Genomic DNA, 27,399 nt, shown 5'->3' on the forward strand with positions numbered 1-27,399 from the left:
GGCCATAGAGTGACTGCTCATTGCTGAGTTAGCAGTAACTTCAAGCACCCTGTCAGGGGGTTCAACCCCACTGCTTCTCTTGGAGTGCTCAGACGCCAGATTCTGCTCCATTGTTGCCAGAATGTGATGTCTCCCACATTGGACAGGTGTCCCCACACAGCATCTTGAGTTCAATGGCCTCTCTTTAGCTTGCTGACTTCTAGAGCATAAATGATTTCCCAGAAACATGACTAAGTACCTGTAGGCCCTACTGAGCTAGGCTCAGGCTTTCTGGGTCCTGGGGCAAATGTCACCCAATCTCTCATACAATATCCAGAGTGCAGAACATCCCAGGGACTTCTTTGTTTCCCTTTGCTATGTACGTTCAGCTCTGCAGCCTGATTCTTAGGGCATCTTTGGGTTACAAAGGACAAGTGGCTAGGAGTAATTCAGTTCTGGTAGCCAAAGGGCCCTAAAGGGAAATACCTTGGGGCTTCTTGTGAACATCACTCCTAGGACCTGGGAAGATGTCTCAATTAGATGCCAGTGTTCCTCTAGGAAAAGAGATGTGCCTATCTGGCCCACGAAAGTAGGTCCAGCACGATTACTGCTTCAGATCACTGGGACAGAAGCCAGAAGTCACTGAATGGGTTGGGAGATGTGGAGAGCACTTCACACAGCCAGGCTGGGCTGGATCACCTTCAGACCCAGCGCCGCAGATTACCTCCTCAGACCTTGTACAACCGTGACCGAGACTATCAACATTGCCCCCAGGCGCCGTGAGGCTCAGGCGGCGAAGACCGCCACCCGAGCTTTGCCCAGCGGTCCCTCGCAGAGCATCTTGGGAGCTGTAGTCCATTATCTCCCCGGATCCAACGCGCCTCATTAAACTGGCGTGGGACTACTACCTGAATCGTGGGGAGGACGAGATCTCAGGGAAAGAGGGCAGGGACTATAACCGTCCATGGACTATAACTCCCGGCGTGCCTTGAGCGGCGTCGCTTTGCCCTGTGGGAGCCGTAGTTCCGGCGCAATTCCAGTGCCGCGTGCGCCCCCAACGCGCCGTAGCCGCGGGCCCCGGCTGGGCGCCACGCTACGGAGAAGGCGTAAGGCGTACCGGGTGGGCCGGGCGGGACAGCGGGCGCTACGGAGGCGGCGTAAGGTTGCCGGGCCGAGACTAGAGCTTCGGGGCCGAAACGCGCTAAGCCGGCGGAGCATCGCGGCTGGCGTAAAGGGGGCCTTAGTGCCCTCCGGTTGAAGTTGTGGGTCAACCGTTTGAGGGCCGGCACCAGGGCCGCGCCCGCCTAGCCCGACCGCGAGCGCTGAGAAGGCGCCGCCGGCTCGCTAAGGTGAGTTCCATGGTAGGCGGCGGGCCAGCCGGCCTAGGGACTCATAGAGCTCGGCCTCGGGGCATGAGCCCGGATACTCTGTGTTTGCCTTGGGAGCAACAGCCTGGTTTGTGGCAAGCTCGTGGGTGAGAGGGAAGGGCTGGTCGTGTGGGTCACTCGAGGCCAGCCCAGGAACCTCAGACGCAGGCGACCCTCTGTGCCTGCCTGTCCTTGAGTGCCCTCTTGTCTGGGACTAAGCAGCGTTGGCCCACTCTGTGCGAAGGTGTATGTAGTGGGGGCTCTGCCTGAAGAAATCTGCAGCTACCTGGGGCGACAGAGTAGCGCGTAGGGCGTCCTGTGTGCCCTCCCATCCCACACTTCCTTCTGTTTTTGTGGGCCTGTCAGTAGGCTGGGAAAGTTACAGAGTGGCCCCTTGACAGCTGCGGGATTTTCTTTTTGTTGTCTGGAAAGGGGGCCCTTCTAGGTCTGATCTGGGAACCCGTTTGTGTGGCTAGATGGCCCTTGCTGCGCTGGCTCTCAGGGTCCCTGCAGTTTGTTACTAGACACCAGTAACAGGACCGTGAAACACCTAGACTCTAAAACAGGATACCTTCCCGAGCTTCAGGACCCTAAACACCCAGGCCGAGAACCTGAGAACCTTCGTGGGCATTTGGGGCTGGCACTGTAGGTCAGCAATACCCGCATCAGGAAGAACCTCTCCTTAGTAAGGAACTTGAGTTCTGCTCCTCCAGTGGCAGTTCCCTTGTCTCAGTCTGGAACTTGCCTCTGAGTTTCTCTCTGCTTCCAGAGTCTGGCTGTCAGGGATGTCCTCAGGACCACAGTTCTGTAGAATAGGACAATTGTGTCTTGTTGAACAGCAACCTTGTTTCCATGAGGTAGTTGATCCTACTTCCTTTGTGGTCTTCTGCTCCAGAGTGATGCTCCTATTTCTTTCCCAGCATCTGAGAATCCCAGGAACTGTTTGAATGGCAAACAGGTCAGTGAGCTCAAAGAAGGCAGATTTAAGCCTTGCTGGATCCATGGCTCCAGATACTGTTCAGCTTTATGGGGACACTTACCAATCAAAACCTCTGCTGGCCATGGTATCTGAGAGCAGGAGGAGCCAGGCCCTGACCCCACATCTGGGTAGAAGCCTCAGCTTGGCCTCCAGAAGAAATGGGTTCTTTGCTCTCCATCCTTGGATCCAGACTTTGCCCTGGTTCTGACTGTCAGGTTTTGTCTACTCCCAAGCCTTCCTGGCCCCTATTGTACATTATCCGGGCCTTGGGGTCAAACAGGTAAGCCCCATTTTACAGTTGAGGAAACTGAGGCTAGAGGACAGCAGTTGTCAAGGTAGGGGTAGGTGGAGTTCTGAGTCTCTGAACCCCTTTTTCCTTCCACATTTTCACCGGTGGTACTTAAGAGAAGAGCCTTTTTTGGTGCTCTAAGAGCCCTCCGTGTGTGTGCTGTTGATGAGGTGATCAGTTCAGAGCCTGAGGAAGGTAGAGTAGTTCTTTGTCCAGACATGTGCTCTCTAAGGTCAGCGCTGCCTCTCACTCCCCTAGACAATGGCTGGGGCTGAGAGAGCAAAATTAAAAAAAAAAAAAAATAGAAAAAAGCGGTAGATAAAAAGATGTTGAACTCTTTGGAAAAAAAAATACAGAAAGCCAAGATCACCAGTAACTTGTCACATTGGTTTATCCTGGGGTCCTCACTGCCTGGCCTGGGAGGCAGAATGTGAAAAACACAGCTATGGTCTTAAGGCTCTGAGCTCAAGCCTGGAAAATGACACTTCCTGTCTCTCCCCCTCCCCCTCCCCAGGGGTGTGGATTGTTTTGTTTTTTTCCTGGCTGTGCATCTCTTGCCTGGTCCCCACTTCATACTGGCTATGTCACCTGACAAGCAAGAGCATCCTGAAATGCATGTGCTCCTGGTTCCAGATGTTCCTAGTCTCCTAACCCCTCAGGCTGGATGCTCTCCGCCATTTGACCTTTCCACATTTCTGGTATGTCTTGGCTGTCTGGAGCCATTTGACCCTTATACGTCTGATACCATTCTGGTTTATCCTGAGAGGTCTACCGGGGGCACCCCAACTTCCTGAGTCTCCCCTTCTCAAGTCGTGTATGTTATTTCTTAGAAGGTCCTGGTACCCAACTCAGTCCAGCCCTACCCTGAGCAGGTAGCCAATAAACATCCTCAGTTGGCTGCTGATCATTGGTAGCCTTAGGTCAATTGACTTTATATATATATATATATATATATATATATATATATATATATATATAATTTTAAGCACATTGGTGTGACGGTGTTAGATTCCTGATCCAAACTGAGTTACAGACAGTTGTGAGCTGCCATGTGGGTGCTGGGAGTATTTGAACCGGGTCCTCTGGAAAGGCAGCCAGTGCTCTTAACTGTTGAGCCATCTCTCCAGCCCCAGGTCAATTGACTTCTAAGGTTGAAGAGCTCTCCTTATCTAAAAGGGCAGCATGTAGTCTCATGTGGAAACAGGGACCTGGCCTCATTTTGTTTCTCAGTCTGAGAAGGAACTTAGCAGCCTATGACCCTGTGTAAGTGTCACTTACAGAGGAGGCTGAGGGTTGAGGCTGTGCTTGAAAACCTGCTTAGCCACATGATTGCCACTTTGTGAGTCATGGCATAACCATGTGAAACCTTGCGGCCAGGGGACCAAAGAACATCTTGATGTGGGCAACGTGTTGCTTCCCAGGCTGGTCAGACAGACGTTCTCTACCACAGTGTGGAGATACAGGAGTAATAGTGTGGGGCTCTAAGGTGCTGAACGGTCTCACTGTTCTTTGTATTCTTCTGCACAAGCTGCCGTATGGGAAGCCAGTGATGAGCCAACTCTCTCTAAGGATGCACCAGGCACCAGGGCAGGTTTGCTCAAGTCTCCATGTTAGGAAACCAAGGGGAATATATGCATTGGCCTCAACTCTCTTTTATTGCCAAATGCATAGCCATGGCCTCCTGCTTCCCTGATACTGCTTTCCCCACTTCCCTGGTGGCTAAGCTGGAGGATGGGCTTGGGCAGAGCTTTGGGATAGTGGAAGAAACGCATGTTGATAGTTGCCGTTTGAAAATGTCAAGGTGCAGCCGTGCCGCTGCTAATAGGATGGGAAAGCTGTGGAGTACTCTTTGCTGCAGAAGTTGCTCCCATGCCCTCCTCCAGGGTTCTTAAAAAGTTGCCCTTTAGATATAAAGAACTTCCAGACTTTCTGTCCCTTTCTTAATCTTGCTGACCATACACCATTTGATGGAAAAATCAATGAGTTGTACAGCTTTTGGAGCGCCTGCTTTTATGCAGATGTGGAAAGGCCAGAGCTACTGGGGAAAGAAGTGCTGCCAGACGTGCTATGGCCCCCTAGTGCTCCTGTCTCCTTTTGGAGCCAGCAATGAGCTTGAGTGTCTTAGGATTCTTGTTCTGCTGATGGCAAGGCCACCAGGCTACCTTCTACCTTCTTTTTTAAAATTGTATTCCACAGCAAACAACACTGAACTTATGAACCAAAAACTGAAATCCTTTCTTTTCCTGGCAACATTTTGAAAAACATAATTTCCCTTTTCATAGTGTATAGGGAAGGTGGTATGCAACTCCAGAAACACAGAAAGAAGGCCGTTCAGGGACCGTTTCCCTGTCTAGGAGGCAGCAGGGTCAGCTGTAGATGTCTCAGACTAGCCTTGCCCCAGCCTCAAGAACTGCTATAGTTCACCTCAGCAGGATTGGTGTGTCTCATTTGTTCTGAACAGGCCTGCAGCTGGAGGCCCCACTGCTGTTCTGAGGTCCAGCCTAGAGAGAGTGGGGGGTGGGGGGGGTGAGAGACTCTGTGTAGCCCTGACTGTTCAGGATTCACTCTGTAGACCAGGCTGGCCTTGAATTCAGAGTCCCCTGCTCTGGAGTGCTTGTGTGTACAGCTACGTCCAACTCCACTCTCAGTTGCTTATGAGCTGGAGACCAGGAAGTACTTGGCAAAAATGGAAAAAATATCTCAAACTCAAGGTTAAGAACTACCTTGTGATGTGTTCTGGCTTCCATTCAGGGGAGTGAGAGGCTTTAAGACAGCACCCTTCTACCTAAGTCTTTATCCTACTCTTGGCCCTTAGGTGGGTTTTTCATTTTCAGTAGAATCTCTGGTTCACTTTCTGAGTTCAGCCCGCACCCTTTCTGTTGTGTGCAGGTGAAGGGTGATGGCCACTGTCTCTAGTATTACGCATATGAGAAGGCAGTGGCTAAGAGAGTAGAGGAGGTTGCAGTGGCCCAGAAAGGAAGTGCAGGATGAGGACACATGAGTATCCTGCCTGCATGGCAACATCTGCCATAGTGAGCAGGTGCCGAGAAGAGCAGAGCTTTGCAGCTTGAAACAGTGGTTACCCATTGGCAGTTGGAGTGACTGAACAGTGCCAGGACCTGAGTCCAGGGAATCCTGGTGACACTCTGCTGTTCCCCTGAGCCCTGCCCCAATCTGGGCACAGTTCCCTGGCAGTACCTAGACAGCCTAGGCTTCCTTGCCAGCTACTACTGATCTGTGGCCCTGACGATGAACTCTACCCAGGGGCAGAGCCAAGTTGAGGAACATCAGGAGAGGATCTTGAATAACCCCCTCTGTTGTCCTACCAGTGCCACAGCCTGTTTGCCATGGACAGGTTGGTTCCTGTGGCAGTGGCAGTAAAGAGCCAGCAGACCATGTTGTCTCCTGTGGTCTCTGGCTAGGGAACAGACACAACTTTTAAAGGGAAGGAGTGCCTAGGCAGCACATGCTTAGGTGGGGCAGTAAATAGAGGCTCTGGCCATAGCAGTGTGAAGAGGGCAGGGCCTGAACCACGCGGCCAATCAAGACTCATTTGCAGGACTTTGCTCGTGCGGATAATCCCAAAGGCTGCATTTGGCATTCTTGGGCCAGAGTCCAAACCCTGATAGGAGGAGCGTGCTGTCTTGGTGAGTGCTGCAGTGGCAGCCTGTTCAAAAGTTGGACACACTGACATTTTGTCATCTGCGTGGCCTCAGGTGAGCTAGTTATGAGGCATCGTGCTTGTTTGATGGAGCTGCAGAGGTGGGAGTGCAGAGCCCCTTTCTCTGGGCCAGTGTTCTCTGGTGACCAGCCCTCTGCCCTGCCAGCCGGGCTCTCTGGCTTTACAGAAACTGTTTTGGGAGAGCTGTGCTTGTGGGGTTTGGTATGAGGCTCTCCTGGGCCTCATACCCTCTTGGGTGTACCACCTGAGATGTCTGCCTATGGCCTGTCAGGGACTCCCACCTGGAATTCTTGTGTGTGGTGTCTTGGCCAAAAAGAGGCTCCAAGAGCAGAGGGTGGTCCATTTCTGTGGAGGCACTCTGCCTGTTTTCAGGGAATGCTGTTCAGCCAGTTCTCACAGGGTTGTGTCCTCCCCTGGGGTAGATCCCAGCCTAGTTTCTTGAGGAGGATTCACTTCCTGTCCCCAGGCCATTTCCTCTGGAGCCGGCCTTGATATCCGCTGAGTTGCTTCCCAGCAGTGGTTTGGTCTTGGTTTCACAGCTGAACTGACTGCCTCCTGCCCTGGTAGGTACAACGCTAAGGGATGGTGGATAGCTATTGTTGCCAGGTGCGGCTAGCACTCAAGTTCTGTCTTGCCATGCACTGTCTCAAGAGACGAGTAATGATATTGGGGTTACTGCAGTTAGAATGGGAGAAGGTGGCCCTTTGTAAAATTACCAAGAGGAAGAGCTTGTGTGATAGGTTTCTACTCAGTTGGTGTGAGAACCCATTCTATTCTTATTTTACTGAGGTTGAGTACTGTGCTCAGGGCACTCTTAAATGGGGAGACAGGGAGACATTGTACTTCCTATACCAAGAACCCTTGAAACACAAGGTCTCCCTGGCCTTGACTTAGTGATATCCCCCCAGATTGTCCTGAGAATGAGGTATCCCACAAGTCCTTGGGAGCTCTGGGCAGGAAATACTGACTTGGCTGTTTTAATGTGGGGCAAAAAGACAGACTCTACTAAGGGACCCTCACGGTGGGACGGTGGGTTTGCAGCCCTTAGGTCTCATGGCTTTTTTTTTTTTTTTTTTTTTTTTTTTTGGTTTTTCGAGACAGGGTTTCTCTGTGGTTTTGGAGCCTGTCCTGGAACTAGCTCTTGTAGACCAGGCTGGCCTCAAACTCCCAGAGATCCGCCTGCCTCTGCCTCCCAAGTGCTGGGATTAAAGGCGTGCGCCACCGCCCAGCAGGTCTCATGGCTTTTGAAAGCCACAATGGTCCCCACCCAACCTCCAGCCCTAAGCTCCCGTGAGGAAGAACTGTGGGCCTGGCCTACCTGGGATGTACTGTCATGACCAACACCTTCTCTCAGAGGATCCTCAGAGCTGAAGGTGGAGCTGGGGACAACAGAAAGAAGCTATTGATGTAGAGAGTACACCCTGTGTGGTTCTGTACAGAATCCATGGAGGCATCATCCTGTCTTCTCGTGCTTGTCCTGGTGGTCTTCTCCAGCTGCCCTCAGCATGTGCAGAGAACATCTCAGACCAAGGCTGGGGACATGCTAATCCACCTTGATAATTAACACTTTGGCTTTCAGAACAGTGACAGCCCCACTTCCTTGCTTCCTTGAGGCCTGATCTAGGCCACTGTCCCATTTAAAAGTAGAACAGTTCCCAAATGCAAATAAGGGAGGAACTGACTGATTTGTTTTGAAGTGGGAAAGGCATAAGCCCTAGGGCTGATAAGATGGGTGACCCTATCTCTCAAATCTTATGGCCCTTAGTCCACCCTGCCCCTTCTGCCTCTTGTTGGAGACTGATGTGGTTACACTTAAGTCATGTAGCAGCGAGACAGCGTCTGGGGTAGGATCTCTGAGAATCGCTATTTGCTGTGTCCAGCCTCCTAAGACAGCCTGACCTGCAGCAGAGGTCAAAGGGTGTTTGCTAAGCACACAAACTGGAGTAAAAGGAGGTGCAAGTGAAGTGCTTTCAAGAGAGGGGGCTTTGTCCACCAGCAAATCCTGTCAGAGAAGACAGCCCTTGGGGTGGCTCAGGCTTGCCACCTATAGTGGGGGCCATACTCTCTTCACCTTCCTGTTCTCTTTGAGTACAGCCTAGGCAGCCAGAATGTGAACAAAAACTGGATCCACCTGTGTTGGCATTCTTCCGTGTCCCTGCCTGTCACCACATGCTAATTATATTGGTGTGCTCTGGCCTAGATGGAAGAGACCTGGGAGGGGCCAGCCTCCTTCCCTCAAAGGGGAGGTCCCAGTGTCCCTGGCAAAGTGGCCTGGGTGTGATAATTGCTTCTATAGAGGTTTGGCCAAGCCAGAGAAACAGCCAACACTCTCTAGCTAGGGCTGCTACTGGATTCCCCTTCTACCCTTTCAAAGGTCCCTGAGTGCAGTTGTCAGAACCCAGAAGGAAGGCATGTAGAACCTTGTATACAGCTGTCTACCATACATGTAGAGTTAACAACCACCAGGTCTACAGAAGGTGCTGGGCAAAAGGCCTGCAGAAGGAAGGTGGGTTTCAAGAAGCACACGTGTACAGTTGGGTGTGGTGACACATTCTTATAATCCTATACTTGGGAGACTGTGGCAGGAGGATCAGGAGTGGAAGAACGTCCTTGGCTACATAGTGTTTTAGGCTAGCTTGGGATACATGAGAAATACTGATGCCGGCCTCTTGAGGTAAAAGGGCCCCCTAGGCCAACAAAGAACTAGTAGCCAACTGCTCTCTGGTGTGTGTGTTGGGGTGTAAGGGAGTACTAAGACTGCTAGCATCTTTTAGGTGGCCTTTAGTCAAGAAGCTCCTCCACACACCAAGGGACTCTCTCCATCTTCACAGTGGATATGGTTGGGACTTTGTAGCATGGAGAACTGAGAGCATTGCTCTTCCTGCCTACCTTTCTTCTTTGCTCTGCACACTTAGCAAAAAAAGAATGTGCTGTCCCTACCTTTTCAAGAGATCCTATGCTCAAGGCATCCCCAGTGAGCAAGCACAAAGACAGGAGGAGGATAGTCCCTGGACAGGATGAAAAGAGGGATAGGTGGGAACTACAGGAGCTGTGGGGCAAGCAGCACTCAAGCCCATGCAGAACTCTCATATCTTCTGGAGAAGCAGGTAGGCAGCCCATGAGTCTGGTGCATGCTTTCACAGTGAATGTGGCAAGGCCCAGTGTTGGCAGTAGATCACCTCAGGACCCTATTGTAAGCAGTTTCTGCCCCATGGGCATCTCCAGCTCCCAACACTCTTCTCTCCCTCTTACCTGCTCAGGGTTTGAATATGAGAGAGGAGCATCAGAAATTCTGGGGTGCATTTCTCACAGGAGTCTCCTGTATTGCCAGGGCTTGTCAGTTTGGGGGATTGTTCCAGCGCTGACAACCACAGGAGAGGCAGGTGCACTGGGTGACCATTGTAATGTGGGACTGGTGGACAGAGCATGTGTTGCTGGGCACCAGAACAGAATCCTGTCACCAATACCAACAGTTCACTAATACCCATGCAGAGCAACAGCACACATGGCTGCTCAGTCCCAGGAAGTGACATGTCTTTGTCGAGCTAGAAAACAATCTAAAGATCTTGATCAGGGCCAAGTGCCATGGTCATGCCTATAATTTTAGTACTCAGCAAACTGAGGCAGGAGAATTGAATTGGGAGTTTACTCCCAGTTTAGGATACATTGTAAGACCCTATGTGAAAACAATCAGAGGCAGTAAGAGTTGAAGATTAGCTAAGGTTACTTAGTAACACCCTAAGTGGGCTAGGGAGTCAGGAGAAGCACCTTGACCAAAAAAGGGATACTTAGTAACTCAGTAATGTCATTTGTGATAATTTCATACTGAAAGGACAGCATTCTAGATATGTTAGGTTACACAAAATATGCTGAAATCTTTTTATCTGATCGTTGTTTTCGTTGTTTTGTGGGTTTTTTAAAGATTTATTTATATATATGAATGTTTTGCCTACATGTATGTATGTGAATCACATGTGTGACTGGTACTCATAGATGTCAGAACAGCATGTCAGATCCCCTAGAACTGGAATTATAGATGGTTTTAAAACATCTGGGAATCCCAACTCAGGTCCTCTGCAATAGCAACAAAGTACTCTTAACCATTGAACCATCATCTCTCAAGCTCCCTGTTTGTTCATTTTTGTGACAGAGTTTCAGCATGTACCCCAGACTGTCCTAGAAATCTTGATTTCTTCTTCAGCTTCCCTAGTACTGGATTACAGGTCTGAACATACCCAGTTCCACCTGTTATTTTTTTTTTAGCTTTTTATATTATTATTATTATTACTAGGCCAGAGAACATGTGCACACATGTGGAAGTCAGAAGATGATTTTGGAAATTCCTTCACTGTGGCTTCTGGCCAGATCTCCAGCCTTCTCTTCGTTTTGTGCCTCTTTTGTGTGGCTTGCAGGAATCATGAACCTGTACTATACCGTCTGATCTGGGCTGGCCAGCCCTCGGTAAAGGAACACTTAGGAACATTTGCGGTGTCTTGTGCTGTGTAATCTCTGAGAGAAGCCACAGACAGCATGTAAGTAAATGAGCACAGCCTTGTCTAGCCAAACCATTTGTAGACACTGAAATGTGAATTTCAAGCCTGACATGGTAGCTTACACTTGTAGTCACAGTACTTGGGAGGCAGAGGCAGAAGGACCCTGAGTGGAAATGCAATCTGGGCTGCATAATGAGACCCTGTCTTCAGAAAAAGGGAATGTGTGACATTTTAGCTCGCATAAGTTTCATTTCTCATACCCTTTCATTCTTTTTTTGGGGGGGAGGGGGGTTGCGGGTGTTAAAACAACTGTAAGCCAGGCTAGCTTTGAACTCACAGAAATCCACTGCCTCTTCCTTCCAGGTGTTGGAATTAAAAGCGTGCACCACAACTACCTGGCTTGTTTTCTAGCCATTCCAAACTATGAATTCAAAGCTTTCAAATATCACAGGGTCACCAAGCCAATAGGGCCAGTCCCTTGGCAAAAGCAGTCCCTTACATGCTAACTCAGAAGGTAGCTGGGAAACACTACTTCATGGGAGAAACAGCTGGTTCTAACTGCAACCTCATGGTGAGAGGTTGCAGGACTACCTGACCCCATGCCTGGGTGTGTTGGAGAGGGTTTGGGCTTGATGCTGGTGGTCTTCTCAGGTGTCAAGTGCTGACTCTCAGAAGTACTACACAGGCTGTTACATGTCATGTGGGCCTGTCCCTTGGTCCCATAGTACTTTAGGTGTGTCTCTTGGCTCCTTATATCAGCCTCCCCTCATCTATACCCTAATACCAGAGTCAGTATTATAGAGGCTTACTCAGAAGCCAGAGAAAGTGCTGTCAGTGGGTGGTAGGGGAGCCAGGGGTAGGAACTGCTAAAACCAGGACAAGTGTATGGTCTACGTATCCAGACACCTTAACCTAGTGCCCAAAGAGGGGACACACACACACACACAGACCCAGTCACCCTGTGTGTGTTGGTCTCCCCAACTGCCAATAGGTATAAACTGGCTTTCCCTGCAGCACAAAAATCTACCCTCTTCCTCCCGGTCATGGACAGTTTCTCGAGTTCCCTGGCATTCTCCAGGTCTAGGGTTTGCCTGGTGAGGGTGTTTAGACAGTCAGCGGCTGCCCTTCTAAAGGCACAGTTTGGCCCTGACCTCTTAGCTCTTCAAGGGCCATCTTGCTGTGCCCTCTGCTCCTTCATTGTTTTTCCTTTCCTGTGGGCTAAATGTCCCCTTGATAGTCTCTTCTGTGGTAAGGCAAACTGTTCTGATGGAAGACTAGAGACTGGTTTGAGAGGACGGTGGGTTTTTCAGGTTAGGGTGATAACCTGAAACCCTAATATGCCTCAAGTCAGGGAGCTGCAGCTCCATTTGGTGCTGACCTTTGGTCTTTGGCCTATATTCCCTTGTGGGGCTTGTCTATAGGATGTACTCTACAGTGCTGAAAACTTTAAAGTCATGCCCAGGTCCCTGAACCTCACTTTCCCCTCGTGTACCCCAGGCTGCTTGGCATACTGGGAAACTCTCCCAGGGCCTAGAGTTTCATCTGTGTGAATCACACTGTTTCTTCTCTCTTTTTATTCTGTTTATTTTTGTTGTTGTGTCACTGACCAGCCGGCTGCCCTTTCTCCGGTGTGGGCATTCTCCTCTCTCCATGCTTCCGTTCGCGTGCCACCGGCCAGAGGTGACCAGGCCCGGCTCTCTACGTGGCCACTGTCAGGGGGGCCATGGGGAGCTCCGCCTCCTCCTTGGCTGCCGAGACGGAGTCAGACCACGGCTTCCCTGGGGGGCCACCCTACCCAGGGCCCCCGGCAGCAGCTGGCTGGTGTAGGAGCGGACCTGGGGAGACTGTCTGGGGAAGTGCTCTGGTCACCAGACAGCACCCACGTCCCCGGGCCCGAAGGTAAGAAGGTGGGGAGGGGCAACCCTGAGGGGTCTTAGGCAGGAGACTTTTTCAGTGTGTCCCTCCTTGACACAGATGCTTGCTCAGAACAGGGGTCTCTGTTTATCAGTGTTCTCTGTCAACTCATTTCCCCTAAAGGTGCAGGAGCTATCTGATCTGGGGTTATTGCTGCTCTTGGCTGACGAGTCTGAGGCTTTCCCTTGCCTGAGGTTCTGCTATATCCACTGTTGAGCAGTACCTGCCCATGGTCTTCTGAATTCCTATGAAGGCTGTCTGGAGACCCCTGCCTTGGAGGCTGATAACTTCAGCCCTTGTAGCTAGCATGTACTAAGAGTGCTGACTTGTTTCACACAGTTGTCAGAACTGAGCACTGCTCCCCTTTCCCAGCCTGTGGTACCTATGCTCCAGAATGGCTGTCTCTAGGGATGCCAGTCTGGCTGTGGGGAACCACAGCCTTTACCTGCTTGCATGTCATTTTTAAAGGAAGGATATCTGGCACTCCCTATATAGCCAGGGTTCCACCTCAGGTTGCAGACCTGCTCTGTTCTAAAGAACCCAGGTAACACTCTGATCTTTTCTTTACTCAGAGAAGTGCATGGCTGTGACTTCCACAAACAGCTCACTCACCCATCTGTCGGGCATAGGAAGTTAGCTGGGCATAGAGCACAGACAGGAGACTGCCTTCTGAGCTGGCAGACAAGTGACCTTTAGGAGATGCTGGAAGGAGGTACTGAGACCAAATGAGTCTGTAGATCTGAGTCACTCTACTGGTTGGGAGAGTCAACCACTGGAAATTCAAGGTCCAGAGAGACAGGACAAGCGGCACTATAGCAAGGATCTTCAAGGAAGTGGAGATGGTGCAGTTTCTCATATGTGTGAAGGCATCACAGTGCCTCCCTGCCCTTAGTACTCAGGATGCTCCAGGCAGTATCTCTAATACAAGTTTTAACTCTGTTAAGCAGTTTTATTAGAATATGACTTATACACTGTCTTAGTTTTTCTATTGCCATGATAAAACACCATTGATCAAAATCAACTAGGGGAGGGAAGAATTTATTTTAGCTTACAGTTCCACAGCACTGTCTGTCATTGAGGGAACTCAGGGTGGAAACCTGGAGGCAGGAGCTGATGCAGAAGCCATAGAGAAGTGCTGCTTGCTGGGTTGCTCCTTGTGGCTTTCTCAGCTTGCCTTATAGCATTCAGGACCACCAGTTCAAGGGTGGCACTGCCCACAGTAAGCTGGGCTCTCCTACATCTATCATCAATCACGAAAATGCACCACAGAAATGCCCACAGGCCAGATAGTGGGGTATTTTCTAATTGAGGAGCTCTCTTCCAGAATGACTCCAGCTTGTATCAAGTTGACATAAAGCTCCACACACCATCAAATTCACCTGCTCTCAATGTATGTACGGATCATTTTCAACCAGTTCATAGCTTTGTACAAACCCTTATGAGTTAGTTTGCACCTGAACGAGATTCTGTTTGTGGTCTTTCCGTCCCTGCTCTGGCCCCAGGTAGCCACTAACCTGCTTCCTGTTTGTAGGTTTACCTTTTCTAGAGATTTCACATGTGACCACATGTCTGACTGGCTGCTTTCACTCAGCAGACTGTCCCTAAGGTTCATCCCCATTGCAGCATGGACTTCCATCTTTGCATGCTTCTGTGGTCTTCTGTTGTAGGAATAAGCTACGTTTGGCTTGTCTGCTCACTTAGCTCTTATGATGATGCCGTTTATAAACTTTCATGCTGAAGGTTTTATGTGGGCATGTGTTTAATTGTTTTGGGTGTATCCCTGATCTGGAGCTGCTGCTGTGTTTGTGGTGAGTTTACACAACATTCTGAGAAACACTGCTGTCTCGGGGGTTGGCCCACTTACATTCCACCAACAGTGTTGGCAATGTCCCCTGACTTTGATAATGTTTGCTATCATCTGTCTTTGACTCTAACCATCCTGCAGGGTGTGCAATGAAGCTTTACTTGATTTAATTTGCATTTTTCTGATGACTGTTGGTGTTGAACAGCTCATGTTTTCATATGTGTGTATATGTATGTGTGTATCTCCTGAGGAAAAACTGTGAAGAGTCGAATGTCTAGGCCCACTGTGGCTTTGTGTGCTAAGGCTGTATGCTGCACTTGTTTTCTGTCTTGTGTCAGTAAGCAGCGCTCCAACAGAGAATGTCACCATGTACATGTCACATGGGTGGGTGGCTCTCCTGCTTTTATATTTTACTAAGTTCATGTGTGTAAATGAAAGTTCAAGGTTTAAATTTTAAGTGAGTTTGGGGGTGAGGGGTTGCTCAGCATTGTGTACCACACCCTGTTGCTGCAGATTTTGGCAAGCTGCGGCAAGAGGCAAAAGAACATTGCTGAGAGTTTGGTGTAGCCTGGGCCACATAATGAGTTCCAGGCTGGGCAGGCTGCTGAGTGAAACTCTGTCTCATAAAGCGGAAGTAAAAGCACAAGATTTGGGAGGTTATAAAAGCGGCACAGTGGCTAAGAGCACTCACCACTCTTCCAGGGGACCTGGGTTCAGTTCACATTGTGGCTCCTAACCACCTGAAACTCTGCTCCTGGGGTCCAATGGCTCTTCTGACATCTAAGGGCTCCAGCATGTGCATGGTACATATACATACATATATTGCTTAATATATGTGTATATTTAAAACACAATATTTTTTAAAATTTATTTAATATAATATATATACACTTTCCAGGATACAGTACCAGATCACATTACAGATGGTTGTGAGCCACCATGTGGTTGCTGGGGATTGAACTCAGGTCCTCTGGAAGAGCAGCTAGTGCTCTTAACCTCTGAGCCATCTCTCCAGCCCCCCAAAACACAAGATTTTTTGTTTTGTTTTTGAGACAGGATCTCTATGTAGCTTTGGAGCCTATCCAGGAACTCATTTTGTAGACCAGGGTGGTTTCAAACTCACATAGATAGATCTGCCCACCTCTGCCTCCCAAGTGCTGGGATTAAAGGCGTGTGCCACCACTGCCCAACTAAAGCACAAGAATTTTGAGGCAGGTGAATCTCTGAGTTTGAGGCCAGCCTGGTCTACATATGAGTTCCATGACAGACAGCTGGGACTACAAAGAGAGACCCTGGCTCAAAATAAATAAATCACAAGAGTTTAAAATCCAGAACTATGACCAGGCATGAAAGTGTGTGCCTGTAATTCCAACACTCTAGAGGCAGAAGCAGGATCAGCAGTTCAAATACAACTTGGGCTATGTGAAGAAAGGAAAAATTTAAAGACATCCAGAACTGTTTGGCTGGACAGATTCATCTGAGCTAAGCAAGAAGGTGGGATTAAGAGGAGAGAGAGACCCAAGACTTGAGGATGTCTTTATTTCCTATTACTTCAGCCTCTTGCCAGGCCCTTCCCCTCAGTTGGCATCCCCAGTGTATACTAGTTCTCAGTAGGCTTAGGACTTAAGTAGGCAGCAGGCATCTGAGTTGAATCAGAAATAAACAGTGTTAATGTTCTGGAAGAGAGGGGATGGACATGACAGGGTTACTGCACTAGACAGGTGGCAGGAAAGCCTAAGGTGACACTACTCTGTGGACACCCTTCAGGACTCCTTCCCCACGTATGTGTGTATACTCACACAGAAGTAACACAGCACAAGCATAGGAAACAGACAGCCTTTTCCCCAGTGTTTATAGGACATTGGGTGGACTGGGAGAAGCATAGGGCAGAAAGTAGCAGTTCCTCATCATATCTCTCAGGACTGCCGCCCCCAGTGAAGTGGTATTCTCCTTTTGGGTAACACCCATTGTATGGGTAAGAAGGCAACTCATCACCTGAGCCCAGGAGATCAAGGTACAGTGGATTTCCCTCCTCCACCAATGAGAGCCCAGTATAGGAACCCTGCTTATATCCAGCCTCACCTGGCTGATTAATCAGTAGACAGTTGATTCAGGCGTTGGCTGCCTAGGGACAGAGGTAAGGAGGACACACCCATCCAGAAAAATTGAGCAGGCCAGCCTGTAGTCAGCCCAGGAAAACAGCCTGGTACATCTCCCTGAAAAGGGAGACACTACCCTCACCCTTACATAGGTCCTCAGGACAGGGTAAGAAACTGGCAAGGGTAGGGCGTGGAGCTGCTGCTTTGTGGAGCAAGGGCATCCCATCTTTTAGTGGCCTAATTAGCTAACCTGTCCTTCCTAAGAGGGGAGAGACTTCTTGCCAAGACCACAGCAGGATGCAGCAACCTCTAGGTCCTCTGGGTGCTCATTTCCTGGTTACTCAGGTAGACTCTGTCGTAGCTTTGGAGCCTGTCACCTCCCTTTGCATGAAATCTGAGTGTTGCACTGCCCAGGGAGTCGAGAACAAAGTCTGTGTTCTGAAAAGTTGGAACTACTTCTGTGAGCTCATGTGCTGTGATTTAGGAGTATTTGTGTTGAGAATTCTAGAAAATCAAGTGCAAAACCCCTTTTTTAAATTTCTTTTTACTTCTGGATCTAGGAGTCGAGCCCAATATCTCATTCATGCTAGTCAAGCACTCTGCCGCTTAGCAACACTCTCGCTGTTGTGTTGAGAGTTTCTCAGAGGTTTTGCCAAATTCTGTATACAGATTTTATTGGGTCTTCAGCTCTACACAGACTTTTGTGGTGGTTTGGCCTTGCCTATGGACTTGAGGTCTTGAGTCCTGGGTCCCTTCCCAGGCCTTTCAGTAAAGGACTGGTCATGGACTATGGGCATTAGCAGGTGAACCAAGGAGGGTAAAGGGTAGGGGTCCTGGGAGGTTCATAGCACACAGCTGACCAGAATTACCCTAAGAGTCCTTGGTCTTGAGAGGTTTTCTGGTTACAGAAGATGCACAGCTTGGCCTCTGGAACAAGTTTGATCTTTAGGCATTGTTTCTTTGGAGCTGTCCTATGCTACAGCTGGAGTCTTCCTGATTTGGCTCATCTATATGAGTTTCCTGTGTGGTTCCTCTTTCTCCTCTCATCCCAGTCAATGGCCATGCTTTGGGTTCAACTGGGCCAGACCCTGGCCATCCCAGCTGTTTCCTGAGATGAATGAGCACCTGAACTTCCTCCCTAGTATTTTTGAAATTTGTATTAGTCATTTTTCTTCTTGCTATAACAAAGTACCTGACAAAACCCACTTAACGAAACAAGGATTTATTTTAGCTTACAGTTTTTGTGGGTACATATTCCATCAAAAAGAGGGCCTTGCCGGTGGGACTCAGTATATCTCAGAGGGATGAGAGTGATCGCCTGCCTCTGCCTCCTGAGTGCTGGAATTATAGCCACCACGCCTGGCTCATGTCAACAGTCAAGTCAGTCTCTTAACTATAAAGTTTATATAATTCCAGTATACAATGGCATAGAGTAAGTAAAACCCCTTCCAAAAGAGAGGAAATGGGGCATTGCAAAGTAAAATAGGGCCAAGGAAGACCAAACCCATACCCAGAAGCTCAGTGTCCTGTACCTGTGGCTTATTGTGACGTTCTCTAGACTCCAACAGCCTTGAATAACCCCATTCTCCACTTGTGCTGTCTCCAGCACACATAGCCGCTCTCTTAAGCCAGCTCCACTCCACTCCAGCAGCTTTCCTCAGCAGACATTCTATGGTCCTGGCATTTCCAGCATCATGGGGTGTTCATTGCATCTTGGAGTTTATCTTCATAGCATTGTGCCTTCTCGAGGCCTTGCAGAAAATCTAAGTATTCAAATATGTAAGCCTATTGGGCCACTTTTATTTAAACCATCACAGAGGGTACACAGTCCATTATTCAAGGAGAACGTGGCCATGGGCGCATGAGACAGCTGCAGCTAAGAAGCAAAGAAGCTCATGCTTTCTCCTTTTTTACATATTATTGTATGTTGTGTGTATACATGCATGCATGCCGTGGCTCACCTGTGGAGGCCAGAAGACACTTTATGAGAGTTGATCCTTTCCATCCACCATGTGGGTCCCCAGATGTCAAACTCAGGTCACCAGATTTAATGGCCCTCCTTTCCCCCTTTTCATTTAACCTGGAATCCCAGTCTATGGGATGGTGCTGTCCATATTCAGAGTGGGTATTCTGGGCTTGGCGTGGTGGGACATGCTGCTAATCCCAGTACTCGGAAAAGATAGAAGAGTCTCTTTATAAGTTTGAGGCCTGCCTGGACTACAGAGTGGATCGTCCCTCTTCAGTTAAACCTCTCTGGAAGCACCCTCAAAGATCCTGCCAAGGTGTGTCTTCTGTATGATTCCAGATCCAGCCGAGTAGACAGGAAGCATTATTTAGCCATCACAACCTTCCTCAGTCTGTATGGTCAGTGGCCCAGGGCTGAATCAGAGAATGCCCTGAGAGCCCCCTAGGAACATTTCATGAGGATTGACTTACCTCAGGAGGTTCCTGGGAGGTAACCTGTCAAACTCACTGTGGCCCACCAGGGCCCTCTGGGATGCCCATCTTGTGCTATGAAGTAGACGTGCAGGTGGAGACAACAGTGCTCTCGTATGGGAGAGGTGTCAGGGGACATCCTCTCTGCTGGCACGCTGTGTTCTGTCCTTAACCATGAGCCCTCTCCAAGGAAAGGAGTGGAGGAGAGAGGTCTGGTGATCTCCAGGCTCTGACCTGAGCCTGGTACACCTGCACACTTGCTGCTCCAGGGCTCTCAGAGCTCCTTCTGTCCACTTGGGCCTTGCCCACTGTGGGCAAGGCCGTGGGCAGCTCAGCAGCTTCTGCACGGGAGCCTAAGCACCTCTACCTGTCTCTCCTGGGCTACCCAACCTACACAGGCAGGTGGAATGAGAATCAACCCTGGGCCCTTAGGCAAGTCATCTTTTGGAGGGAAGAATTTGGTTTGTTTGTTTGTTTTTCTGAAGAGGAATGTTTTCCTTCTTCCTGAACCAAAGGTTAGAAGCATAACTTCGTGCTTCATTGTAAAAGGCAACTGATTTTCCCAGAGGCAGAACAGCTATGGTTAGTTCTACAGATAGGTATTGTGGAAGTGTGTTTGCAGCTCAGCTCATCCCTGTTGTGGAGCCCAGCACCCTTTCCATCCACCTGAGGGACCCATCCTGGGAGCAGGTAGTCAGGCCAGGAGCCCAGGAAACCCGCCTCCACCCAAGCCCAGGGACTGCACTACATGTATTCTATTTGTTCAAAGCCCAGAAGCATGTCAAATTCTTAAAATAATGCAAGGTGCAAGCCTTATAACCTCACCTCCATCCAGGCTCACGCTGTGTCTGCTTTGTGTGTCCTCACTGTGCTCAGGTAGCCTTTCCAAGAAGGATCCACAAGCCTCCCAATACTCATGGCCACCCTGCTACAAGCCTAGTGGTGTGGAGTGTGCTAAGCCCATAGGAAAAGGCCAGAATGCCCAGGTTTAGCTCTGATTCCACCCTGACCTGGGGCTCAAGGAGTCTTCCTTGGCACCTATGAATGAGGGAAGCTGAGGATGTGCATGGGCAAAGGCTTAGGCTGTTCTTGACTGAAGACTGCCCCAACCATTATCCCTCAGAACATTGCTGACCGCAGGGTGACCACACTTTCCATATTGCTGGCTCTACATCCAGTCAGGCATCTAGCTCAGCCCCAGTCACCCTCCATGGAAAAGTGGTGTCCTTCTCCCCATGGATCGTTGTGACTTTAGGCCTCAAAGAAGCCACACTAATCAGGTTCTTCCCTTGCAGCCACACGCATTCTCCTGGGTCTATGGCCACAGTTGGGGAGTGGTCCTGTGCGCGCTGCACCTTCCTGAACCCTGCCGGCCAACGCCAGTGCTCCATCTGTGAGGCCCCCAGGCACAAGCCAGATCTTGACCAGATCCTGCGGCTCAGCGTGGAGGAGCAGAAATGGCCCTGTGCACGTTGTACATTCCGGAACTTTTTAGGCAAAGAGGCTTGCGAAGTGTGTGGCTTTACCCCAGAGCCCGTTCCTGGAGCCCCTCTGCTGCCCATTATCAATGGGGTCCTGCCCAAGCCACCCACCGTACTGGTGGAACCAAAGGGCAACTGCAAGGAGGAAGCAGGCCCTGTGCGGACAGCAGGGCTAGTAGCCATGGAGCCAGCCAGAGGGCACTCTGAGGAAGAAGAAGAAAAGGAGCAGGAGGACGAACGGGAAGGGGCAGAGCCTGGCAGTGGCTGGGCATGCCAGCGCTGTACACTGCATAACACACCAGTGGCCAGCTCTTGTTCTGCCTGTGGGGGACCCCGGAAACTGTCATTACCTCGCATCCCCCCAGAGGCCCTGGTGGTTCCTGAGGTTGTGGCCCCTACTGGCTTCCATGTTGTTCCTGCTCCATCTCAGCCTATCCTCCCTGGGGAAAGTGCTGATGCTGATTCTCCTTCCACCAGCCAGGGTTCCATCTCCACTGACCAGGAGCCCCCCAGGGTACCACCCTTCAGCCCCTTCTCACCCACCCTACAGAACAACCCTGTGCCCAGAAGCCGCCGGGAGGTTCCCCCTCAGCTTCAGCCACCTGTGCCTGAGGCTGCTCAGTCCTCGACCTCCACAAGCTCCAAAGGGCCCCCACAGGGCCCTGGACGAGCTGCAGCTGGGGCCTCCCGCCTAGCTGAGCTGCTGTCAGGCAAGGAGTTGCTACCAGGCAAGCGACTGAGTGTATTGGAGGAGGAGGCCCCAGAGAGCAGTCCTGCCCGCTGTGAGTCGTGCAGTGATGTCATTGACCTGGCTGGAGACACTGTGCGCTACACACCTGCCAGCCCCTCCAGTCCTGACTTCACCACCTGGTCATGTGCCAGGTGCACGCTTAGGAACCCCACAACAGCCCCCAGGTGTTCAGCATGTGGCGGCTCCAAGCTGCATGGTTTCCAGGAGCACAGTGAGCCCCCTACCCACTGCCCCGACTGTGGTGCCGACAAGCCTGGCCCCTGTGTCGGCTGCTGTGGACGAGCTCCCTCAGCACACAAGGCTGCCCGTCTCTTGCCTGATCGCCTGGGCCAGTGGGCCTGCCCTGCCTGCACCCTGATCAACACACCTCGGGCCAAGCACTGTGCAGCCTGCCATACACCACAGCTTCTAGTGACCCAGTGCCGGGGGGCTACACCCCTGAGGCGCAGGGAGAGCATGCATGTGGAGAAGCGGAGGCAGACAGACGAGGGCGAGGCCAAGGCACTCTGGGAGAACATAGTGGCTTTCTGCAGAGAGGTAAGGAGCTTCTCTTCTGAGGCTGAGAGGCAGCTTGGCCCAAGGTAACTAACATTTACCTCCACTATTCATGTCACAGTCCCTCAGCTCCCAGGCCGAGGAGGCCCCCAGGCCTCCCATGTCTAAGCCCACAGAGAGATGAAGATACAGTGAGGCTGTCCAACACAGGGCAGCATGCCCCATTAAAGCTCAAGGTTGGGATACCTGGTGCTCCATTTGAGCTGCAGAGCCTGAACTCTGGGTGGATTCACCCTTGGGTCAGCTGAAGGAGCAGCTGGAGCTGTGCCATCTCCCAGGCTAACATGCTCACTGTGGCCTGGTTGCCACTGGCCTACAGTGTCATGGGCAGGAAGACCATGTGTCCACATGCCCACTCAGGATCATCCTGATGGTGAGCCCTTCAAACCATTCAGAGTTGCCTAGCACCAAGGTCGGTATAATATGCAAGAACCCCACCCCAACCTTCTAAAGCTCTCTTGGGAGGGTGGGGTCTTTCCCCCAAAAGGTAGAGTGGAATCATTCTGGGCCTGAGGCTGCCCAGCCCAGCCTGAGTGTCCGGCCATGGTCCCTACAGAACAGTGTGAACTTTGTGGATGACAGCTTCCCCCCCGGGCCTGCATCTGTCGGCTTCCCAGTGGGCGACAGCGTCCAGCAGCGAGTGAAGCAGTGGCTGCGGCCCCACGAAATCAACTGCTCTGTCTTCAGGGACCACGGCACTCCGTGGTCAGTCTTCCACACCCTGAGGCCCTCTGACATCCTACAGGGCCTGCTGGGGAACTGCTGGTGAGGCTCCAGGTTCCTGCCAGGAGCAGGCAGGCTCAGGGGAGGATGGAGGCTACTGGTCCAGTTGTGGGCATGTTGTGAAGTTGCCTGGCTTCATCCAGGTTCCTGAGTGCGTTGGCAGTCCTGGCTGAACGTCCCGACCTCGTGGAGCGGGTGATGGTTACACGTAGCCTATGTGCAGAGGGTGCCTACCAGGTGCGGCTGTGCAAGGATGGCACGTGGACCACAGTGCTTGTGGACGACATGCTGCCCTGCGACGAGGCTGGCTTTCTGCTCTTCTCACAGGTGGGACAACAAGGTGGGAGGCCGGGCCAGAAAGCCAGGCAGCCTCTGACTCTGATCCCTCCCCCAGGCACAACGGAAGCAGCTGTGGGTGGCCCTCATTGAGAAGGCGCTGGCCAAGCTGCACGGCTCCTACTTTGCACTCCAGGCAGGGCGTGCCATTGAAGGCCTGGCCACACTCACCGGTGCCCCCTGTGAGAGCCTGGCGCTGCAGGTCAGCTCCACTAACCCCCGAGAAGAGCCTGTTGATACTGACCTCATCTGGGCCAAAATGCTGAGTTCTAAGGAGGCTGGGTAAGAGGCGGTCACTGCCATCGTCTGTGGCATTGGGAGGAGAGAAGAGTGGAGTGGTGGGAGAAGTGGGGCCAGTGCCCTCTGACTGTGCCGCATCTAACTAGATGCTTAGCGAGCCATAGCTAAGAAGTATAGCCATTCTAGGTAGCCACCCTAGAAAGAGCCCAGATCTCATTACCTCTCACTTAGGAAAAGACAGGCAAGAGTTCACAGAGGGACCCCGAGGAGTAGGTTGGTGTTGTGAACCTTGGTCTAGCAGAGTCTAAACCCAAAGACCTATGGAAGCTCTAGTCCTGGAAGAGGATGCCAAAATACCTGCCTCCCCTGAACCTGGGCAGTACTACTGCCCACATTTCAGGCCCAAGCCTTCAGAAACCAGCTTGTAGCCCAGACACGCTGAGCTCATCCAGAAAGCACGTGTCACGTGGGTCCCAGACTATACCCCCATGTTCAGGAAGGGTCATCTCCCCTGTTGTCCATCCATTCCATCAGCCAGTGTCACTCTGCCCAAACAGGTTTCTCATGGGTGCCTCCTGTGGGGGAGGTAACATGAAGGTAGATGATGCTGCTTACGAGAGCCTGGGTCTGCGCCCCCGCCATGCTTACTCCATCTTGGATGTTCGTGATGTTCAGGGCTCCAGGTAAGGGCCCAACTGGCTGAGGGTGGACAAGTGCATGGGCACAAAGCACATGGTTCTTGGTTCTCAGTCCTGTGATTTCCAGGCTCCTGCGACTCCGGAACCCTTGGGGCCGTTTCTCCTGGAATGGCAGCTGGTCGGATGAATGGCCACACTGGCCAGGGCACCTGCGAGCTGAGCTCATGCCACATGGCAGCAGCGAGGGTGTTTTCTGGATGGAGTATAGTGACTTTATCAGGTACCTGGATGCCCTCACCTTTCCTGTGGCCAGATCCTTGGGGATCTGGTCTAGATAAGCAGATTGTCTGTGTCCCAGCTTCTGCGGGCCTCTGAAAGGCAGCTCTTGGTCTGGCCAAGGAATTTAGGTTTATATGAAGCAGGGCTTGTGTGTGTCATTCTGTACCCCGTGGTATTCAGGAACCATATCAGTTTGCTGTCACTGTGGCAGATGCTGGAGAAGAACGGCTTAAAAGCAGGAGTGAATAGGTATGCTAACACACACATCTGTAATCCCAACGCTCCAGCAACTGAGGGAGGAGGGTCCCAAGTTCCTGAAGTACATAATGAGTTTCAGGCCAGCCTGGGCAATATGAGACCCCCATCTCAAAAATAAAACTTACTTTGTTCATTGCTTCAAAGATTTCAGTACATGATCAGCTGACCCTTGCTATAGATCTGGTGAGGTAGAAGGGTATAGTAGAGCAAAGTCTCACCTCGTTGCCGTCAAGAAGCAGAGACAGACAGGTAGAGGCCACACATATCCTTCAAAGACCAGGCCTGAACCTGGAAGTGTCCTTACTCCAACCAGGCACCACCTCTTGATAGCCTGTTCATTCAGCTATGGACTCATCAATGGCTTCACCCACTGATGAGGTCAGTTCCCTCCTGATTGCAGTAGCACCACCAGCCAGGGACCAGATACTTCACATGCAAACCACAACAGGGCTACAGCCTAGAGAAGTGCTTTCTGCTTAAGGGACTCCCAGGGCCGGCAAAGAGTGGTGGGAAACAACTAAAAGGGAACGGTAAAGCAGGGAGACTGCTGTGAGTGCTGAAGGCTGAGAGCGGAGGCCGTGGTGTGGGCACCGCATCCCAGAGCTGGGGCATTGGGCTGCACTCTGCTCAGCTGCCCCTTTCCCTCACTGTCTAGGTACTTTGACTCTGTGGACATCTGCAAGGTACACTCAGATTGGCAGGAGGCACGGGTTCAGGGATGTTTCCCAAGCACTGCCAGTGGACCAGTGGGTGTGACTGCGCTGACAGTGCTGGAGCGTGCCTCCCTGGAGTTTGCCCTTTTCCAGGAGGGCAGCAGGTAGGCAACAGGTTGAGCACTTTACCAAGCTAGAAGCTCATGGCTATGGCCACATGAGCAGCAGCTTGTTATCTCTGGCCCTCAGGCGCTCGGATTCAGTGGACAGCCACCTCCTGGATCTGTGCATCCTGGTGTTCCGGGCCACTTTTGGCACTGGTGGCCGCCTGAGCCTGGGCCGCCTCTTGGCCCACAGCAAACGTGCTGTTAAGAAGTTTGTGAACTGTGATGTCATGCTGGAACCTGGCGAGTATGCTGTGGTGTGCTGTGCCTTCAACCACTGGAACCCTGCTCCACCAGGGCCCCCTGCCCAGGGTAAGGGCCCCAGCCAGATGAGGCCCATACCCACCTTCCCACCCTCTGAGCCCCAAAGCCCACCCACGGGAAAGCTGCTGGCTCCGTTATCCACACCCCTCACAGCCTCCAGCCCCTCAACAGGGGTCCCCCGAGGTGCCCCCGAGCCACCCGGCCACGTACTCGCAGTGTACAGCTCCAGGCTGGTCATGGTGGAGCCGGTGGAGGCGCAGCCAACCACACTGGCCGATGCCATCATCCTGCTCACTGAGAGCCGGGGCGAGCGGCATGAGGTGGGTGGGGTCCTGATGGGGGAGGGCAGCGGGTGGGCAACCACCAGCCCTGGCCCACCCACCCTGTGCCTGTGCCCAGGGCCGAGAGGGAATGACCTGCTATTACCTGACTCATGGCTGGGCGGGGCTCATCGTGGTAGTGGAGAACCGGCACCCCAAGTCCTACCTGCATGTGCAATGTGATTGCACCGACAGCTTCAATGTGGTATCCACACGTGGCAGCCTGCGCACCCAGGACAGTGTACCACCCCTGCACAGGTGGGTACCTGCTGTTTTTTCCCCTACCCTAGGCCCTGGTCTCCCACTGATCCTCATCGGCCCTTTCCTGCAGGCAGGTCCTGGTGATCTTGTCCCAGCTGGAAGGCAATGCTGGATTCTCTATCACCCACCGCCTGGCACATCGCAAGGCAGCTCAGGCCTTCCTCAGCGACTGGACGGCCTCTAGGGGTACCCACAGCCCCCCACTCACACCTGATGTGGCTGGTCTCCATGGACCCCGGCCACTATGACTACAGTTCCCTAGGGCAGGGCCTACATGCAGATCCACCCACCTGCCCTCCCTGACGTGCACTTTATGAGGGAGACCCCCAATGGAGGATGCTTGAACCAGAATCTCAGGACCCTGCCCAGGGAGCCGCCGGCTACAGGGTGCAGCCTCCCCTGGGCCTCCCTCCCCTCCTCCCACACTCCAAATACCCTCAGTCCCCCACCAGGCCTCCCAGCTGCCATGCTGAATACCTCGAGCCGGGTGGGCTTCATTCCAGTACTTCTATCCTGAGCCCTGGGGACAGCTTCAGGTGGCCAAGGCCCTGTGAATATGCAGTCACTTGCTGTAGAGAGGCAGTCTAGATATATGTTCAGAGAACCAGATCTGGGGGTTCAGAGGCCATGATCCTGCCTTGAGAGCCTGGGCAACCCTTTGTGGAGGCTCCGATCTGCTGCTTCCCCCCCCTTGGTTTGTTCCCAAGCCCAGCTCCCTGCCTAGTGAGCAGGGTCCTGATAGCCTTGACACATGAGCGGCGCATTGCAGGAAGCAGATGCCTGGTGGCCATCAGCCAGGGCTTGGGGACAGCTGCCCCTCCTGCAACACTATGCAATTCCTGGAGCACCTTCCAGGATCGAAGCCATGATGGGGTGGCAGGTTGGGAGCCAGACCCTGCCCGGCTGTCTGGAGAAGCGCTTCGTCCTTAGCTTCCCTGGCCACAATCAGCACTGTCCCTCGGCCTCAGTCTGTCCACAAAGAAGGACACTCCCCAACCCAGTCCCATCACAGGCACATGTAAGGTGTGACTACTTCCTCGCCTAGATGAGGGAGCCAAGCTGCCCACCTGCCCAGCATTCCCCTAGCTGCTTGTCAGAGCCCTTATCTGTCACATGGACGCCTGAGTCATTTCCTGGGCCCCCCCCCCACCTGGCCACCACTGTCCTGCAGCCCCATAGGCAGTGGGCAGCTCGCACACCCACTGTCCTTGCCTCCATGGGGCTTGCGAGGGTTTTTATACCTAGAGAAACATTCCCTTCCCCTCTGGGCCTCCTTTTACTCTGAGCTGTGAATATTTTTAACCCTGTAAATAGGACCAGCTCTTCGAACACAGAGACTATTTTATCAGCTATCAGTCCCTTCCTTGTTCGATGACTCCATAGGCCATTTCCACTCAGGCTCCAAGGACCAAATAAAAGCGTTTTGTTTTGTAA

General features: G+C 51.8%; 1 protein-coding gene across 12 annotated transcripts; it reads left to right on the forward strand.

Moving 5' to 3' along the window:
* The first annotated feature begins 998 nt into the window (after positions 1-998).
* Positions 999-27,399, forward strand: Capn15 (calpain 15). Of its 12 annotated transcripts, none has more exons than XM_075941436.1 (14): positions 1,017-1,328; positions 10,709-10,828; positions 12,400-12,688; positions 20,338-21,811; positions 22,386-22,594; positions 22,696-22,879; positions 22,947-23,170; positions 23,686-23,811; positions 23,894-24,046; positions 24,959-25,120; positions 25,206-25,432; positions 25,538-25,704; positions 25,784-25,962; positions 26,036-27,399. In XM_075941436.1, exons 3-14 carry the CDS (start codon positions 12,513-12,515, stop codon positions 26,211-26,213), a joined length of 3,459 nt encoding a protein of 1,152 aa, XP_075797551.1. In that variant the 5' UTR covers positions 1,017-1,328; positions 10,709-10,828; positions 12,400-12,512; the 3' UTR covers positions 26,214-27,399. The 12 variants fall into 12 exon arrangements, 9 of the variants coding, with proteins under 9 accessions (XP_075797551.1, XP_075797555.1, XP_075797547.1 ...); XM_075941438.1 differs by having other exon boundaries at positions 1,075-1,328; positions 25,556-25,704; XR_012907051.1 differs by lacking the exon at positions 25,538-25,704 and having other exon boundaries at positions 999-1,328.

Source organism: Microtus pennsylvanicus, chromosome 11 (genome assembly GCF_037038515.1).
Source record: "Microtus pennsylvanicus isolate mMicPen1 chromosome 11, mMicPen1.hap1, whole genome shotgun sequence".
NCBI lineage: Eukaryota > Metazoa > Chordata > Mammalia > Rodentia > Cricetidae > Microtus > Microtus pennsylvanicus.

Excerpts from the sequence above, each read along its gene's own strand:
- Capn15 (XM_075941432.1), top strand. The coding sequence starts at position 12,513 with ATGGGGAGCTCCGCCTCCTCCTTGGCTGCCGAGACGGAGTCAGACCAC. Across the intron at positions 21,812-22,385 it reads TAGTGGCTTTCTGCAGAGAG|AACAGTGTGAACTTTGTGGA; the intron begins GTAAGGAGCTTC and ends TGGTCCCTACAG. Across the intron at positions 23,812-23,893 it reads CGTGATGTTCAGGGCTCCAG|GCTCCTGCGACTCCGGAACC; the intron begins GTAAGGGCCCAA and ends TGTGATTTCCAG.